Source organism: Coffea eugenioides, chromosome 8 (genome assembly GCF_003713205.1).
Source record: "Coffea eugenioides isolate CCC68of chromosome 8, Ceug_1.0, whole genome shotgun sequence".
NCBI lineage: Eukaryota > Viridiplantae > Streptophyta > Magnoliopsida > Gentianales > Rubiaceae > Coffea > Coffea eugenioides.
In genome coordinates, this window is record NC_040042.1 from 44,738,663 (window position 1) to 44,758,662 (window position 20,000).

General features: G+C 36.2%; 1 protein-coding gene across 1 annotated transcript; it reads right to left on the reverse strand.

The window, feature by feature from the left end:
- Positions 1–10,295: 10,295 nt before the first annotated feature.
- On the reverse strand, positions 10,296–11,093 carry LOC113781573 (dehydration-responsive element-binding protein 1A-like). The gene has a single exon (XM_027327530.1). The coding sequence runs from the start codon at positions 11,090–11,092 to the stop codon at positions 10,310–10,312; it is 783 nt and encodes a 260-aa protein (XP_027183331.1). The 5' UTR covers position 11,093; the 3' UTR covers positions 10,296–10,309.
- Between the last annotated feature and the right edge of the window lie 8,907 nt (positions 11,094–20,000).

The window sequence follows — 20,000 nt, forward strand, 5'->3', positions numbered from 1 at the left end:
ACTCGATGTCAATTCGTATACTATAAATTTGCATAACTTCGATGTAATTATGAAATTTGTCAACTCATACTGCTGTTAATATAAAATTAAGCAATTATCGTATGAGTTTATATCAAATTTACAGAAATCAACCGGACAAAACTCAGTTGGAAGGGTCCATTTCGTATACCCTGGAAGAAAAATCCAAAGTTTTTTTTTAATTTGTGAACAATGATGCCCTCAAATGTGCAGCTTTTTCACTCAAATCGGTACTGTGATTGAAAACATGTTTCTCCTTTCCTTGCAATGTGTGCACCTTACATGATGAAACCATCCGGTTGCCGGGAAACAATTGAAAAATTTATGTTGCAGATCGTTCCAACTGGACAGTGAAGGGGACAAGGTGACAAACGCACATTCAAATCACCATAAGAAGTTTGTCAAGAAGCCTTCACATTCAAATCAAAGTTTCTTGCTTCATTCGTGTTTTGATTCTGCGTAATCTTAGTGGTGGAGCAAATCACCACAAAAATTCTCCAGCATAAAGGATGAAAAATTTTAATTTTTCCGCACACCCTTTATTCATCTTTCACTGCTAATAAGCCCATACTGCCTCAAGGCTTATGCTGCAAGCCCGCTCTTGATCCTTTGAATTGTGGCATCATCGGTTTTGAAAGACTTAGCCAGAATATCATCACTGATACTGGTATTGAAAACAGTTCCAGGGATTGAAACAGTACGAGCATTTGCACTGCCAAATGAAGAAATTGCTAAAGCTGATTTGTTCAAATCACTGTTGTACTGGAAAATGAACAAGTCCCTTAGGAAACACAAACAAAGTCACCAGTTTGAAGTGTTTGAGCAAAGAGACTGTTCTTGGCGTCCGCAATTCCAGCGTCTGGAGAACCGAGAATGAGAAACAAAAGCTCGGCCGAGCGCGGATGTAAACTTTTAACGTTAAATATCGGTTATTTCTATGCTGGGATTTTATAAAAATCACCAGACTTAATTATGACTTCTTATCTGAAGTATATTTGTGCCTGCAAACATTTTGCATGTAAACTCGGGTTTTTTGGGGGGGGGGGGGGGGGGGGTGGGGGGTGGCAGGGATGATAACGTGAGCATTTATGATCATTGGAACTTCAGAAAGGTTGACAATCCGATGCCAGCATCTTTCTTCCTGACTTCCAAGGAAATAGAATTAAAGAAAAAAAAAACGCAGTGAATTCCGACACAGGCTGAAGGATGAAGATTGAAGAAGTTGGCCAAGGTGTAAGCATACGGATGGAAGGTTGGGTTTTATACCCTATTCATGATAATAGGAAAGAAGTAAAAGGGTGATGATCATTAATGGTTAGGATTGGTTTTGGGAGTTGTAGAAAAGGACAGCCCGTGGCCGAAGCGTTAATAAACATAAGAGCCGGGGGGGGGGGGGGGGAGAGGTGGTTTTCTCCCCGACCGGTTGGTACAGCCGTTTTGATTTGATGTTGTCGATAATTGATAACGATTATGATCAACAACAGGACAATAAAACCAATAATTGGGGATTCCAGCCCCTGCGAATAACGTACTTTTGTTTCGTGCAAAATCTACAAGTTTTCTTCATTTTGTATTTACGATCTATAGTATGTAGGTGTACAAAAAATATGAGACAGTAAAAGCTACAGCTTATAAAGAAATTAAATAAGGATTAGAGTTGCTACATATACGTTGCTTGTCGAAAGGGATTAGGTGCCCTGCCCCAAAATAGAGCGAAAGGTTATAAAAGATTGCAAACATAAGGGAATTAAAACAAAAAAATTAAAATTCCCAAATTTCTGTGTAATAAGTGGCAAATGTTTGTCTAAATCATCTTAAGATGTTACTAGCACGGTAGCACCAGAAGGATATGGTTAAGCATGACAATGGTCACTTGAACTTCTTTTTTCTAAAACTCTTTCCTACTCCTCCTCCCTAAAACTCTCTAATAAAAATGCCCTTCATCTTTTCCATGGGAGAGATATCAAATCTGATCTTTCTTCATAAAAGGGAGCACTCTTTCTAATTTTTAGTTTCTCTTATTTGAATAAATTCTCTCTTTAAAGTTTCTTAGCGGTAGATTCTTCTCTTTTAAAATCTCATGGTGAGAGTTTCTTCACTTTTAAATTGTTCTAGTGAGAGTTTTATTTTTTCTTAAATTTTTCCTTCTGAGAGTTATTTTAGTTTTTATCCTTTTTTGTGAAATTTGAGATTTTGTAGATTTAGAATTCAATTTCTCAGATATGCAATTTCTCCATTATTGTCATATCTAAATTTCTTTTTGAACTTTAACCAGACCTAACTATCGGAAGACATGCACAGATGTATTGGGTTACAATGATTCATCCCAATGGAACATGTGTAGAAACATCAATGTTATCTTTATTTGTATTGATTTCTTAGATTTCAAATCTATATATATTTGTGTCATGTTTGTTTGATGTATTTTCTATCATTATTGCATATTTATCAAATGAAATGATCTTTTCTATATAAAAAAAAAGGCATGTCAATTGGTCGGATAAAATAATCGAATATTCTATAGCCATTGGATCAAATATAATAAGATTTCATGACTGTTAAAATAAACAATATACTTTTAACCTAAGAAAATATCACCTAATCCCATCTTTTTATTACATTCAACTTCTTGAATGTTAATTTTATTATTTGAGAACAAAAATTGGATGATATTTATGTTATTTTTGAATTATATATATTTTTAATATATTTTTACTTTAGCTCTTTATTGTACGTTCATAAAAATATCCACGGATACCTATTGGATATCTAAATCCAAGAGTGTCTGGATAAGGGTTTGCTTTTTCAAATCTATGAGAGTATGGATATGGATTTACTTTTTCAAATCCATAAGGGTGTAGGTCCCAATTTTGGTACGAGTCTAACTAAATTTAATGAATTTGGATCTGAATTAAAGGGATTCAATTCAAATTCTAATCATTGACATGCTTAGATGTGGTTATTGTGACCGGTGACTTGTGAGAGTAGAAAAATGAAAATAAATATGAATAATTTTGTATACACTAGTGGGAATACCCGTGCTATGCACGGTGCTGACATTATTGAAAAAAAATAAAATGGTGAACAAATAAAGGTGAAAAAATTTTACCAATAAAATTAAAATATAATATCTGTTTAACAATAGTTTGAAATATAATATAATGTATATATCATTCAAGAACCGTCTTTTTTCGGTTGTATAAGAATTTTTTTTATCATTGTATGAGAATTGTTAACAAAAAAATACAATAGTTAATATAGAATAGCATCAATAGAATTTAATACAATTGTGTTGTAATCAAATGAAAAATACACACCAATTGAATTGTTATTAGTACCCATAGTTAATGAAGTAATCCCTATATAAAAATATTTTGGTACATGTAGTAATCGGTAATCTATAAAATAAAATAAATTGCTAATCTATAAAATTGCTAAGTTGTCTATAAATAGCATCAATAGAATGTAATACAATTGTATTGTAATCGAACAATTGTAATACAATTGTATTGTATTATATCTATAGTTGATTTAGCAAGATAGTGCAGCCAAAAAGTGTGTATGTAAGATGAGTATGACGATATAAGAAACTGTATATTTACCATGATCACGCAAAATCATTGGTGATGTGGATGCCTGGCGATCTTGAGAACAGTTAGATTTTTCATTTCTTTGATCTAGAAATAAAATATATATTAAATTAAAAATCAATAGTTTATGTATTTATTTTATGTGTAAATAGTGATATATTGTATGAGAACTGTTAACCAAAAAAATACAATAATTAATATAGAAATAGCATCAATAGAATTTAATAGAATTGCATTGTAATCAAATGAAAACAATTACAGAGAAGTGGTTACCTGAACTAAGGAATGCAGTTTTAAATGCTCAAAAGTGCCTTGACGATTGCACATATGTCAGGGGTTTGGTGAGTTTTTTGCTCCTCTTGAATCATTTTCTTTTTTCTAATTGTAATATATTACTTGCAAGTGTTAAGTAGGACTTGACTCTAACCTTTCGTTTAAGTACTTTAAGCAATGAACTATTTATTCCATGAGTTGAATTGTGCTGTTGCTAGATAGATGAATCACGTAGTTGTAATTGTCATTGTTGATAAAGAAAAGAAAGGCTAGAATGCAATTTTGCCAAAAGGATTTCTGACGAAATTAAAAATTAATCCAATTTTAATAATGGGCGTATAGTGCCTTGGTTATTAGTATTATCTGAATTATTTTTCTTCAATTATAAACCATTTTTAATTATTTTTTAAAATTATAAAAAAATCTTTTTTTTATTTCATGCACGATCATTTTTGTAATAAAATTATGAAAATAACTATCGTAACACCTTTTTTATGTGATAAATGTGCAATAAAAAATAATTAAAAAAATTTCAGTAATACAAACAAATAAATTTTTATAATATACAATTTATGTTAGAAATAGTAGAACCCTCAATTATGAACCTATACCATCCGTAATTATATAAGCAAGTAATACCTTTTTATCTTTGCTTTACAGAGTAACAATAAGCAAATAACCGTTCATAAGATTTTGTAAAAAGTTTTCAGAAATAATGGATGATCAGAAAATCAATGCAATATCATTCATGATAAAAAATAAAGCAAAAGCAAAACATACTTAAAAGGCAGAGGGGACTGACCTGGAAAATTAAGCTGGCCGCAAGAAGGTTGATTTCTGCTGGAGTCTCTGCACATAGTATCTTCAACTACTGCTCACAAAAGAAACAAAATCAATACATTTACAAAATCAATAGAGAACCCAAAACAAATAAGAAACTGAGAGAGAGGGTGAGGGAATTAACTCAATAAGTTAATTAAGTCGATCAGTAAAAGAAGAATTTGTATGAGTAATTGTAGGATGAGTTAATATAGTGGGATAGTGGGAATATTGATTGGTGATAAGGTGATAGTGGGATAGTGGAAATATTGATTGGTGATAAGGTGGGTTATAACCCACTACTGTTTTATGTATTAAAATAAATACAAAAATATGAGTTAAGATAGTGGGATAGTGGGAGTGAGATAGTGGGAATATTGATTGGTGATAAGGTGATAGTGGGATAGTGAGAATATTGATTGGTGATAAGGTGGGTTATAACCCACTACTTTTTTTATGTATTAAAATAAATACACAAATCTAGAAAAAAGTATGACAAGTTTAGAAGGCATTGAGAGGGTTTCTGCTAAAAATCCCTTCCTGAATACATATAGATATAGATATAGATTTTGAAACCAGTATACCTTGCCTTCATGGAGATGATCTGCGAAAATGTTTATTGTAGTAGGAAGGTGGGTGGGGAGTGTTAGTTGGAGTAAGGTGTGTAAGAAGTGTTAGTGGGAGTTAACTTCTTGTTTGAGGGAAACGTGGGAGTGTTAGTTGGAGTTAACTTCTTGTTTAAGGGAAACGTGGGGGTGTAATGTGCCTATGATATTTTTTACGAAATAAATTAAATATAAAATGCTAGAAAAATAGAGTTGAGAGTGGGAAGGTTTGTGAATGCTTGTTGCTAAAAATCCCTTCTCAAATTTATATAGATATAGATTGTAATGTATAATTTTTTTGTATAGCTTAAATTATGCTATATAATATGAATTCAAATGATGCATATGTGACGTGCATCTAAAATTGTTAGTGTAAAAAAAATTACTATATTATCAGTGCATAAAAAGTTAATCCAATAAATATTAGCCCATATTTAAAACTATGGGGAAGCTTTTTGTACCCCAAAAATAAGGTATCTGTACAAATAAAATCTTCAATACGGATAATAGATAAGTGCATTCCCACCGTGGCATAACTAAACACTTAGCATCCCAACGTAGCATTTGTCAAGATTCCACTGGAGTACGATATACAGATTAGATCTTTTCAAATGTCGTAAAATAAATTAGTTGCCTACACTCTTTAAAATTCATGAGATGTTTCAGAATTTGTCTGAAGTGTAAATGTTGAGCATTACCAAACATGTTTTCGTTTATATTCCCAAATTAGATGGAAATTAATCATTAAGACGACCGGTTAAACCATGGGAATGTTCCACGTTTACTATCTATCTAACATTATTGGTATGATTCAAGCCAAGGGACTCGTCTCATTGCTTGTAAGGACACTCAGAGGATAACTGCCCATCACTAGTAATAGTCCCAGGAGATTAAATGAGTTGCTTGCTTTGCAGAGCAGCTCCTTTCGACTCCATCTCAAGGAGTTGAATTCTATTGCTTTAGATTTGGTCTCATGGAGCTCAACAATAAAGACCTCCTTTCTTGCTGGTACCTTGTAGATGCGCCGTCGCGATTGCAATTGTTCCTAGCTTGCCGAGGCTTAGTATAGTTTTTATCAGCCCTCCCTGAGTTCAATGTTTTCAGAACCGGACCGGACCGGCCGGTTCGACCGTTTGGACCGCGAACCGGCCATGTCACCGGTCCGGTCTAATGCTAAAGCCGGAAGTTCATGGAGAACCGTTGAAACCCGGACGAACCGTGCGAACCGTTAAGAACCGTGAACCGGCGGTTTTTTAAATTCTTCAACAAAATATCAAGAATGGTGTAGCTAAGATTCGAACCTGGGTCTCCAAGTTTAAATATGACAATCTTACCGCTAGACTGTACTTAAGTTTGTTGAGAATTCTACTTGACTAAAAAATATATTAAATCAATCAAGTTCTTCTCTTATTTTTTTTTTCTATTTTTTCTTCTTAACCATTTTTAACCCAAATATCCACAACAAGATTTTCTCAAGTCTTCACCATTATTATCTGGTTATTATCTTTAGCAGATTGTAAACAAGTTGAAAATTTCAACTTTTCTTGTTTTCCAACATTTTAGTAAGTTTAATTTTTTTCTTTTCAAGGTTTTTTTCTATATTATTATCTTTAGTTGATTTTTTGCATTTTCTTCTTTTTCCCCTCAATTTTCATATGTTTCCCTCATTTTTGTTTTATTTTTATTCGATTAATTAAGGATGAAATTTTTGCAAAAGTAGTGCACATCCGTGTAGGAATTGGGTAGGAATTACAAATAATAACATTGGGTTGGTCAAAAATATGGTAGTTGGCACATAATCGAAGCTATTGATAATTGAATTTAAAATAATTAATGGTATAGGATCATTGAATTTAATATAACATGTTAATTAGTAATGTTTAGTAGCAATTAATTTTTTATGTGTTTAACTGTATATTTGTTTTTCAAAAATTTTTAGTTTTTTTTAGTTTGAGCAATTAGATTTATATTTTTATAATAAAATTTTAACTTTTTCAGCTTAAGTTGATGAAATTGTGAAGGTGGTGTGGTTGCTTATCATGCCACTGATAAAAGTTTGCTATTCAAATAGTTTGTCTTAACTTGAACTCTTTTATGGATTTTTTTAAGGGTTGTAAAAGAATTTCAATATTTAATTTATTTATGTTTTGTGTTTTTATTTGTGATAATTGGTGCACATTTGGATTGTATCTATTTATGTTTATAATGAATTTATGAAAACTTGTGGTGAATTATGATATTTTAATTATATTTATCATTCCATGTTTTGTGTATAACTTTTAGAAAATTTATTATTATCATAACTTAAATTAAGTTATGTTGGTAAAGTTCAAGTGTAGAATGAAACCTGCTTAGTACTTAACACTTAAAAAAAAAAAAAAAAAAAAAAAAAAAACAGTGAATCTTTGAACCGGCCGGTTGGACCGGTCGAACCGCGAACCGGCCACCTCTCCGGTTCACTGACCGGTCCGAGTTTAAAAACATTGCCTGAGTTAGCTCATCCGGTAGCAAGCGCCTATTCAGACGGCACGTTTACCAGATTTCAAGTCTTGCCTGGAGCTACCGTGTTCGAGGGGGTAGGGCCTCCCCTCTCGGGTCACGGGAATTAGTCGGGCCTAAGACCCGGATACCCCCTGTGTCTGAAAAAAAAAATAGTATAGTTTTTATCTATTACCCTTTTTCTTAGTTTTCTTCTCGGGTGGGGAAAAAAAAAAACTGATTATTCCTGCTGCAACACATGTAAAGTATTGGAAACTGTTTAGAGTCTAGTCCTCTAGTTAGCTTTCCACCCATAATGTTGTAAAGAAACTAAAGAGAAAATTGACTGTCCTAACGAGCTTAAAGTCTAAAACAAGGAATTCATAAAGCGATATCAAAAACAATTTTAGAAAGATCTTGAACTCTCGTCTTGTTATTTCTTCAGAAAGAATCAAGGATATCGGAGAGGGTAAATCCACTAAATTGAGATAGAGTGGCGTGACACACTTGTGGGACATGTGCGGTTGTTGCATCTGCAATCACACAATATTATTTATGGTCTTGATGGAGTCACATTAGTTTGGTCCAATCTAGATTAGTCATTTTAAAAATTTTTAAATTTCAAAATGAACGATTCAAATTGAACTGTATTGATATGATCCAAATTATATGTCATTAATAACACCATGCAATTGCAAATCACAGGTGCCCTCGAGACTCAAGATCAAGTACAGAATAGAGATGATAACGGGACAGTTGTCCGCGAGCACCTACCCCTCGGAGGCTGATAGAGCAGGGTGGGGGAATTTTTCTCCTCCTCTCCCCCTCCTCCCATTTAAGTAGGATGGGCTGCAGGGGAGGATACCCCTGTCCTGTCTCCTGTATAAATTAAATTTAATATAAAAAATTATACATGTAACTTATATACTCTAATCATTATACATCAAAAACATAATAATCAAATCAAGCTAGTGCAGCTCATGACAATTGCACTAATTGTAATCTTCGTAATTAACTGTAATTAATAAGTTATTACTATATATATAATCTTAAGGTAATCTTAGCTAAATGTAATCTTAGTTAATTAAATCAAGCTTCAGCCCATGACAATCTGATAAAGTTATTGTAGTATAAGTTTCCATATATCCTTGATCTGTTTCATTGAAACATGTAACAGGCATTTTACTGAAAAACATGTAACAGGCATTATTATACTTGCTTTATTGGAAACACCTAGGCAATTTAAAAATCTTTCGTTATTACTTGTATGCATTGTTATACTCATACAACCCTTTAAAGATTTGAAGTAGCAGCAGCATTTCCTATTTTCCTATTGTGAAAAGTTCTTGTGGTGTACTGTGGTTTCTTCCCCTGTGGCGGTCAGGGGAAGGGGAGAATGGGGGCAGCGGATTCCAAACCAGCCCTGCTGCCATCACTGGCTTCTGCAAATCCCGTTAGGAGAGTCTCCAACAAAAGACAAAGCAGAAGTCCAGAGCCGTGAGACAATAGTATTCTTGGGCTTTGACATGGGCAACTAGGAGTTTGGGTCCTGCGAGAATTTAATGGACCGACAGTGTCTGACTTGCTGAAATACGTCGAATTTGGGCGCTGACCATTGAGAAAGAAAGTCAAAGACAATACCAGTTCTGATAAAGCCAATTCTGGCTTAGCTCAGCCCATACGACACCAACACACTCAACACTCTACTCACGCGGGTTGCCGTTGTCATCCCCCAGCTGTTTTCTGCACTCTAGCCACGATATTTTATTGTTGTAATTAATAAAAGATTCAGAAAATTGTTGAAATAGTCCACAAAATCTCTATAATTTGTCAAATTGGCCCCTAAAGTTTAAGAAAGCAATTTCTTCCTAAAACTTCTTCTTCCTTGTTTTTTTCTTTTGTTTTTTGGTATGTTTCCCTAAAACGTTTAACTGTGTGTTAAAATTAAAAGTCGCGTCAACTTTTGACCAATAAAGAAAAAGAAGCATAATTAACCTCATATTAAGTGGATAATTGCCCGCATCAAACTTGAAGCGCTGTCTTCATTCCGTCTTTAAACAAAAAAGAATGTGAAATATGGTCAAAGTACGTATTTTCTACAGAAGCTTCTGTTGATGGAAAGCTCTAACACACAACATTTTTCTTGGATGACCAATATATATATATACATAAAAAAAAGTACTATAGTCCTACAATTAGCTACCTCTTCTTGTATGCTTTCAAATTGTAATTGGTACATGCTGAAAAGGGAACTCTTTTTTACTCAAAAAAGTGAAAAACAGGGGTACCTAAGACTAAGAGATATATATATGTTAATGAAGCTATTCTCCTAAATGGTCGTGGGATATCTCAATAATTCCCACAATTCCTTGACCAATAGTAAAACAAATCAAATGTTCCAATCACTCACTCTACATCATACAGGAAGCTGCTGGGCTGTCTTTGAGACTTTTGACGCCAAGGAGCAATAATCAATAGTACTACTTTTTTTTTTTTTTTTTTTTTGGGGTAAGATTACAACTCAAATTAAAATGTATAACTCCACAATGGCACTTCAGCATCACTTTCCACCTCATCAAAACTATAACTCTCTCCTAAGCAATGAGGTGGAGACAGCAAAAGCCCTTCTGCCATGTTTACCATCAACCCATGCATGTCAAACAGAGCTTCATCGTCCATAAACATCGAACTCGTACTTTCCTCACCATTCTTCTGCAACGCCTCCCCGTGACCAAAGCTGCTTACTTCATTGTTGTCGTGTTGGATATCCCCGATTTCTTCTCCTACTTGATGATGATGATGATGATCTCCAGACTCGCTCCCGCTTCCGCTGGCAGAAGCCTCAGAATTGCTATTATCACATTCTTCTTGGGACCTGAACATTTCCGCCGCCTCGGCTGCCGCTTTACGGATGTCCTTGGCATCCCTGGACGCCGGGACGGGCAAACGCCAGACGGAGTCAGCAAAGTTCAAGCAAGCCAAATGACCCCTTAACGCCAATGCAGCAACATCGTAAGCTCGAGCCGCCATCTCCGCAGTAGGATACGTTCCTAGCCATATTCTCGATTGCTTGTTGGGCTCGCGTAGCTCGCAAACCCACTTGTTGGAATTCCATCTTCTCCTCCTTATGCCCCTGTAAACCGGGTGTCTCGTCTCCTTGAACTTCTTCCTCCCAGCTCGCTTCTTCGGCCTGCTCGAAGACAAAATAATCTCCTCGTCTGAATTTATGGCTCTTTGGGCTGTCGTGGGAGAAACATCGGACAACGAACCAAATGGGTGTGGATCAGAGCATGAGCTCGAGGCATCCATGTTTAGCAGATATCTGTAAAAAGTATAGCTTGAGTTCTTGAAACCTAAGACTTTCGGTTGTTTAGCTAACTCACAATAGTTGTTTTCGTTATCGGAGGAAAGCCCTTTTAGTTCTCGTTTGCTTGCTATAAGAGGAAACTGGGGGAGAGAAGTGTTTTTATAGTATGGGTATTTTTGGGGTATAACAACGTGGCTACGATATAGACACGAACACGTTATTATGGCAGTATAGTACTGATGCCGGGTTTAAAACGTTAGCACGTGGGATTTAGTATGACGTGGCACTAGTTATGCTGCAAAAGTTGGAGAGTCAAACAGTATGAAAGAAAGAAAGATGGATACTTTTTTATTTTACAGGGATGTGGGCCACGATTTGATTCTTACCAGTTGACAAGGGGATGAATGAATGCAGTGCTGGACTTAAATAAGTAAAGGGGTAGGGTAGGGATGCTTTTGTTTTTTCTTGGTCTTAGATTGAGGAGACCATGTCATAATTTTTCACTTACTTTTTGGTTGACTACAGCCAGAAGTTGGCGCTTGGTGGTGGGGGGGCACACGGCTGTTACTCATCCAGACCACGATTTGGGATGCGAAGGCTGCGGCTGCTGCTGCTGCTGCTGCTGCTGCCTGGCTAACATCAATCTTCCATTCAACATTTTTGTTGATGTCAGCCACTCAATCATTCACACTAACATTGTCGTAGGTGCGATAACTTGTATGATTGATGTGAGAATTTTTTTCGTGAAAGTTGTGCACGAGATTTATTATTATTATTATTTGGGTTAATTCCACTTGGACCCCTCAAACTATTCCCTGAATCCCACTTAACTCCCTAAACTTCAAAATGGGACACTTAAGTCCCTAAACAAAAAATACCGTCTCACTTAAGAAAATATTTTGACAGAATCTGAGGTGTCGTCAGTTTTCCTAGAGCGTGCAAACACGCTCTGTTAACCGAAGGGCATAGATGAAATTTTCCATAAAAAAAAGAAAATAAAATGAGCCAAGAGAGGGAAAGTTTCCCGCCATATGAGTAATACCTGTATTGTGTTTACATGACCCGATCCAAATCCATATCATAAAAAGGGTCGGATGTGCCCTAATCAAAATGAGAACAAATTGGGACTCATCAACGGGGAAGGGAAGAACGAAGAAAGAAGAAAAAGAAGCACGCTACGGCAAAACAAGGCAGATGGTCAGGGAAACTTGTAATTGTGGAAGACAAACACTACAGATGACATCATGGACAGACACAAACCCAGGAAGACGATTTGTGCGATGTCCTCAGTATAAGGTAATGAACAAGATGTTTTTGTAATTTGGCTTACTGTTGGAATTTAGGTGGTTTTGTGAGTTGTTTGATGATATTGTGGTATGAAAATAGGAATCGGGAGGCTGTAGATATTGGGACTGGGTTGATCCTGAGATGTGTCAAAGGTCTAAAGAAATAATACCTGGACTGTTACGGTCCAAGAACAAGATTGCAGCCGAGGTTGAGGCGTGGAAAGAGATGGCCAAGGTACAGCAAGGAAATGCGAGGAGGTTGAAGATGTACCTGATGCTTCATTGGGGTGTCATTCTCCTGTGGCTCTTTTTCTTCAAATCTGGGGCAAAAGGTGAAAATTGAAGTTGGAGAAGAAGCTGCCCTATGATGTGGGAAATTATTATTTTTGCCTAATGCTGGGATCAAAGGTCATTAAGGAGTAGGTTATCCAAGTTTCGTAGTTGTAGGTATTCGGAATAGGTTGGTGTAGTGAACTATGTACATCAGTTGGTTCTGGTGTTGATACTGCAATACTGCAATGGATGAGTGTTTTTGCTGGTTATGTAAATTGCAGTATCAGCTTTTACTTTGGGATGTAATGCATTATTAGTGGAGCCTAAGTGTACCCTTGTACCAACCTGGGATTTAAGTGTCCCTAACAAGTAAAATTGATGTATTTCAATGATCCTTTTAGAAGTCTATTTATAACTGAAGTATGTCTCAGCATTTATATACAATAGTTCCTGTAAATTGTCCCCTATTGTCCCCTGTTATCAAGTTCATTATAACATGGTACCAACCAGGGCATTTCATAGACAAAAAGGCAAGCTTAGCCATACACGAATAAAAAAGAGTAAGCTGTTACTACTAAAAATAGTCACCATTTACAAATATAGAGCAGGTTGTTGTTAGTACTATCAAAAACTGCTCATCGTTAAGCACCAGTAGCAAATTCCAAAAGTAATTCCCTAACACCAAAAGCAATCTGTTAATTCCCTAACGCCAAAAGTAACTCTATTTGTTCTTGGCATTTCAATTCCCTAAACTAGCATATTGGTTCCCATCTCCATGGAGCTGCACATTGTCAATGCCAGTTGAATGCTTGTGGTGGCCTGCAACCCTCTGTAACATAGATAAGTTAATGCACATATTACCCCTCCAAGTAAATGGTGCTGGAGGCAGTCCTTGTGCAAGGTGAAAATTTGCAGATAAGTCCTCTCTGTATCTCTCATCTAGGTATGATTCTGGAGCTTTCATTGCTACTCCGGGACTGTGGGAATAAACTATACCTGCAGCATTGGAGTTCAACTGCATTCATTAAACAACAACAAATGAATAAGAAAGTGATTGGTCAAAGTAGCAGTAAATTTAAGATTGTATTCGGCCACTTGACTTACATGTGTACTACCAGTAGCCTCCTTCGCAGTCACACCAATATTGGCACCTTCTGTATATGGGTTAGAGGGCTCAGCACCTGTGTGAGTAGCCCCTTTCAAGCCAAGTTCTCCTGTCATATCAAGCGAGTTTCTAAATGTCCACTGTCGATATTTGCAATTGTTTTTACTGTGGCCATATTTACGACAAAATGAGCATTTTCTGGCTTTTTTGATAGGTGGTTGTCCTTCAGCACCAGTTGGTTGATTGGATGGCTCATCTTGGGGCATACTTGATATGCTCTCCTGGGTATTCAGTATACCCACATCAGCAGTTAACCCACTCTTAGATGGCTGTTGAGCAGTTGAATTGTTGTTAGAAGAGAAGCCAGATTGGAGTTTATCTCCTGCAGCACCATGTCCCATACTAGGCATCCCATCTTGTGTAGTAACAGGTTGCTGGGCAGCATCTGTTTCATTGGCAGATTTCTTATTAGTTGGGCAGCTTCTCTTATTGTGGCCATACTTCTTGCACAAACTGCAGCTCATCTTAGTGCCAACCTTGCTCACTTTGTGAGGTTTATTTGGATTGACACATGATTTAGAAGTTCCTGCCTCTTCACCTGGACCCTTTTTTCTCAATTTCTTGGGTCTACCAGGTGATCTTCCAAAGTTTGGAGGCTTCATTGGTTGTAAATTAATGTGCTCCCACAAATTTGGGCCATTGATAGGATTTAGTACGGGATCATAACTTGCCACATAAGTAGTCTTCAAATATGTGTGAGATACATGTTGCTCAGGTTGCTCATGCCTTCTATTAATGCATGCAACAGCATGACCACAAGGAATTCCTCTCAGTTGCCACTTGCGACAGCTACAAGTTTTGCCAGCCATATCAACAACAAATTGCTCACCAAAGGGACAAGATACTTGGTACCTGTTTGTCCCCGCATAAGAGGCAATACACATGCATTGATCCTTTTTTGCTTTCTCAAGTATCTCAAAAATTCTCGGACAAAGGAGACCTACAGCAGCAAAATATATTTTGTTAATTTCAATTGTAGTTATAAATAAGGGCAGCTAACAATCATTGCATTAACACATCAACAAAGATGACAACAAGGTACTTAACCTTCATGTTTAGCCATTGCCTCCCTATTTATCTCCATTCTCCTCAATAAATACAGGTAAATGGTCTGCAACATGCCTATTATGGGCAGTGATCTAGCTTTTAATAGCACAGCATTGAAGGACTCACACATGTTGTTAACCAGAATGTCACAGTCCAAACCAACCCTAAAATGAGATCTTGACCATGTTTTAGGGTCTTTGTCAGCCAGCCATTGATGTGCAAGTTCAGATTGTTGCCTAAGCAACTCCATTTCACGTTTGAACTGGTTCACATATGATGCCCTTGCACATCTCCACAACCTATCTTTTAGTGCCAAGCCCCTATGACTGAGTTTGAAGTTGGAGTACAAATGTTGAGCACAACACCTATGTTCAGCCTCCGGGAGTTTGTCTCTAACTGCTTGGACCAATCCCTATACCAATCCAAGTCAAAAGCAGATAGTTAGTTACAATATGACAACAAGGTTTAATAGCTAATTAGTAAGTCTAGGATGCTAATTTCAGTTTTCACTTACCTTTTGTTTATCAGTCATTATGCACCAATTCTTTGAATTTGAAATTCTCAAGTCCTGGACAAGTAATCCCAAAAACCAACTCCAGTTATCATAATTTTCCACTCCTACCACTGCTATTGCCAAAGGATACATTTTATTATTCGCATCCATGCCGACGGCTGTCAAAAGCTGTCCACCGTAAGGGCCCTTTAAGAAGCACCCATCCATTCCAATCCAACATCTACATCCTGCTAAATATCCCCGTTTCAATGGCTCTAGACACATATACAACCTCTTGAATCTAGAAATTCCTTCATCATCAACCTCAGACTCTACAAAGACAGTAGACCCTGGATTTGCTTTTCTCAATTCTCCACAGAAGTCTTCTAGCAATTCATACTGTTTCTCATGGGACCCTTCAATTGCAGCTCTAACTTTTCGCAGTGTCCTGTATCCTTGTTTTAAGGAAAATTCTACGTTGAGCTCTTCAGTCACTTTGGTAAGTAGCTCATGTACATTCATTGAAGGTGTCTTTCTCACCTCATCTAGAAACAATTTACTGGCTAGTCTTGAGGTCATATTCTTGTTATGGAATACTCTACCACAACTATGTTCATCACTCAGTGTTTTAATTTGAAAAGTGCTCTCACCTTGCATTTTTGAGCCAACAATCTCCCACCCACAGCCTCTACATTTCACTCGCACCCTGTTTGTGTCATTCTTGGTGAAGTAAACATCCCTCCCATCCATAATAGCTTGTATTCTAACTGCCAATCTGAAGATAACCACTGATGTGAACTGCTGGCCAACAGTAAATTTAGCACTTTTCATATCAGTTTTGTCATTGAAAACTGGAAACTTAGGCCTCTTATTTCTATGGAGCCCAGATTCTTCATCTGAGTCACTTTCACTCTTCAACTCTGCAGAAGCATCTGATTCATATTCTGATTGCATGCCATCAATATTTATCCCATCAGCATCCTCACAACCATTGTCTTCGACTGCCTTTTCTTTTTTTCTGCCTACTTTCTTCCTTGTTTTCACATTTGGGTTAGAAGGCTCGGCTTCATTTTCTGTGGGGTTATAGCCGAATTGTTGCCCAACATTTATGCATTCATCCATGATATCAGCTTCGTCTGTTGCCATTTCATAGTCTGAGTCCTCTAGTTTTTCTTCAGTAGGCATGTTTTCACCTTCACCATTATTATTTTCCATTGCCTCCTTGGGTTGATCATCACCTGGGTTGTCATTTTTGCTTCCTCCAGCAGGTTGCGCTTCACTATCTTTGCTACTGTTATTTCCCTTCTCAGCATTCACATCAACTTTATTGATGTCATGTTTCTCCACTGGTTCCCCTTCCACTTCATTACTATTGTCAACTCTCGACTCTCCAAAGGCAGCTTTTTCTTTCTTTGTTATTTCATCTTTTGCTACTTCATCATCAGGTCCCCAATCTTCTAATATCATAATGTCACTATTGCCCTCATGTGTGGTTTCATCTTTCCTATGTTGATTTGACTTAGCTTCATTGTATGCCTGCTGGGTATGAGGCATCTGTTTCATTGCTCCAGGTACAACCCTTAGATACACCTCTGCGACTCTATTATTTGGTAATGTATTCACCATTACCTCGCAATCTCTATCACATAAGCAATAAAACAGCCCTGTGTCCAATGGCATCCCTGATACTCTACAGTGCCATAAAAAACCTGAGTCTTTTGGGTATCCAAGTTTCCACCCACATTTATCCAACATTACCAGGGACCACTCGTCTGGGTTGCAGCCGTCTATATAATCCACCTGCCCTCCTAAGTATTGTATATTGGGAGGATCTGTGAATTCACCTTGATGGTGTATTTCCAAAGTGAATGGTTGACCGAAATTTGCTCCATTACCACAATCTATTATTAAAAGCAAGAATTTTTTAATCAGAAAAATTAATTTAAAAATACTCCAGTTGTACGATCAGTACCCTAATGTCTTCAATGGATGAGCATTAGGATTCCAACGAATGAGCATTGGGGTTCCAACATCACAAATTTCCAGATCATTTTTTAAATAAAAAATTTTCAAGTAAGTACATTACATATTTAAATATTTTCACAAACCCTAAGTTTTCACTAATCCCTAACTTCATCAGTCTATTTATCATTTTTCTATCTCAATACAAATCCCGACCCATCAACATATTGCAATTGCAAACCACCTAATAATATTAAATTGAAATTTAGAAGGTTCTTACCAGTTTCCATCTTCACATTCCCTTTTTTTGCCTTCACTGCAGATGCCTTTCGATGCCCTGTCTTCCTTCCCATATCACCAGCCATGAATCCCGATCAATGCTAGATTTTTGTTTTTTGTTTTTGCTTTTCCTATTCCTATCCTTCCCGTTCTGTTCGTCCCCTTTCAGACGGATGTAGCAACGCAAATGGTTTCTTCATTCAATCTACTAGTATTTACAGGTGAATTTACCTTCATGTCCTCGTCTTTTTCAGTCACTTGTCTCGGTTAACAGAGCGTGTTTGCACGCTCTAGGAAAACTGACGACACCTCAGATTCTGTCAAAATATTTCCTTAAGTGAGACGGTATTTTTTGTTTAGGGACTTAAGTGTCCCATTTTGAAGTTTAGGGAGTTAAGTGGGATTCAGGGAATAGTTTGAGGGGTCTAAGTGGAATTAACCCTTATTATTTTGGTATGAGTCCCATGCCTGGCTTGTGGCACGAGACTTGATAAACTAATGGTTTGCTCAATTTTTTTATCAATAATTTTATTACAAGCTTAAAGCCGTTAAGTTATTTGATATTTTAGATTTTTAATTGCCAAGAAAGTGTCACGTCCCTTCCATGTGTAAACTAAAGTTGATCATTTTTTTTGTTTTTACATATATGACATGCATTCAAATTTATTTAAATTAATAAATTTTACACTGACTAAAAAAACAGACACTGTTTTGGAGGGAGATGGGAGCATTTAATGTGTGACACGATATATTCAGTTCAAACAACTTGTATATTACTCCTTTTTCCATTATTTGCGTCTCAAATGTTGTCCAGCCTTTTCTTTTTTTCATTATTTGCCTTAAATTGAAAATTATGTTGTATGATTTTGAATGAATTTGTTCTATTTCTAAAATATAATACCTGTAGAGAAGTACATATTTCAAGTTCTTATACAAATGAGAATGATAAAGTAAGCGGAAACCAAGTTCCTTAACAAACATGAAGTGCTAATGACAATTGGATACTATTATTAGACCATATAAGTTTCATCTCTTAAAAAAAATGAAATTCTTCATTAATGGCGTAGTGTTTGGCTTTTCAGATGACGTAACCAGTTGGCAGCGGCGAAAGTGCAGGCAGCAGCAAAAGTTTTTGATGAAAGCTCCCTTTCTTTTGCTGCCCCCCCCCCCCAACCCCCGCCGCGGCGAAAAAGTTATGCATATGTGGCATGAGGACTTAGACGAATTTGGTACAGTTAATTTTACTATAGAAAAAGTTTGCAAGCTTAAGGTCGGCTAAACTCACTGAGCCAAAGCTCAGTGGCCAAAAGGGATTAAACCCTCTTTGGGCTGTTAGTCAAGAGTTATTGGAAGGAGAGATAAGTTAAGTAAAAATTCTCGAATTTAAATTTTTTATTTACACTTTAAAAAAATTTCTATTTTATATGTCAAAATTTAATTGCAAACAAAGTACCACTTCCTTTTGATGTGTGTAACAAATTTGATTTTTGTTTTACAAGTATGGCATGTATTCAAATTTATTAGTCTTAAATAAATATTATACTAACACAAAAATAGACACTAATTTGGGAAGGATTTAACATTTTATAAGGTATTTAATTCAAAAGACGTGTATATTACTTGTTTCTTTTGGTGAATCAGTGGACGTACCTCATTTTTAACATAATAATCTTTTATATAGATGCGACGACTCAAATGTGTAGTCCAGATTTCTTTTTGTTCATCATTTGGCTTAATCCAATTTGGAAAAGCTAAATCACAATTTATTTTCTATGATTTTGAAGGGAATTGTTTTAGTTCGCTTAAAAGTTTTACTCTTAACTATTTATTTATGAGACTATATGTTTTAGAACATAATAAATATTTGTAGAAAATTACACATATTTCAAGTTCTCACACAAACGAGAATGAAAAAGTAAGCCAAAACGAAGGTCCTTGACGAATGTGAATTAGTGGTGATGCTGACAAGCGACAACTGGATTCCTATGACATCATTAGACTGTTTGAGAAGACTGACGAATTGTTTGGCTTTCAGGATGACGTAACCTGCAGTAAAAGTTTCAAATTAAAGTTCCGTTTCTTCTGCCCCACCCAGAAAAGAATTTTATTTTTATTTTTGGCTCGCAGAAGAAACACGTGAAAAATGTGGCCTTTTAGTCAAGGTGACGGTTGCTTAGATAGTGGACGAATCATCCAGGAAAGAAATATTACGTATGAACCCTCGAACTTAGGCTCAAATTGTATTCTAGTCCGGAAAATTTATTACTTGAACGCCTATGAACTTTTGGTTATTCTGATCGTCCCGACTAAAGTGAACCACGGGCAGGATTTTACACATCGCGTAATTTTGTTTGCACACAGAGTAATTTTATTTGCACAACGTGTAATTTTAGAACAAATTTTTG

Coding starts and splice junctions, on each gene's coding strand:
- LOC113781573 (XM_027327530.1), bottom strand. CDS start 11,092: ATGGATGCCTCGAGCTCATGCTCTGATCCACACCCATTTGGTTCGTTG.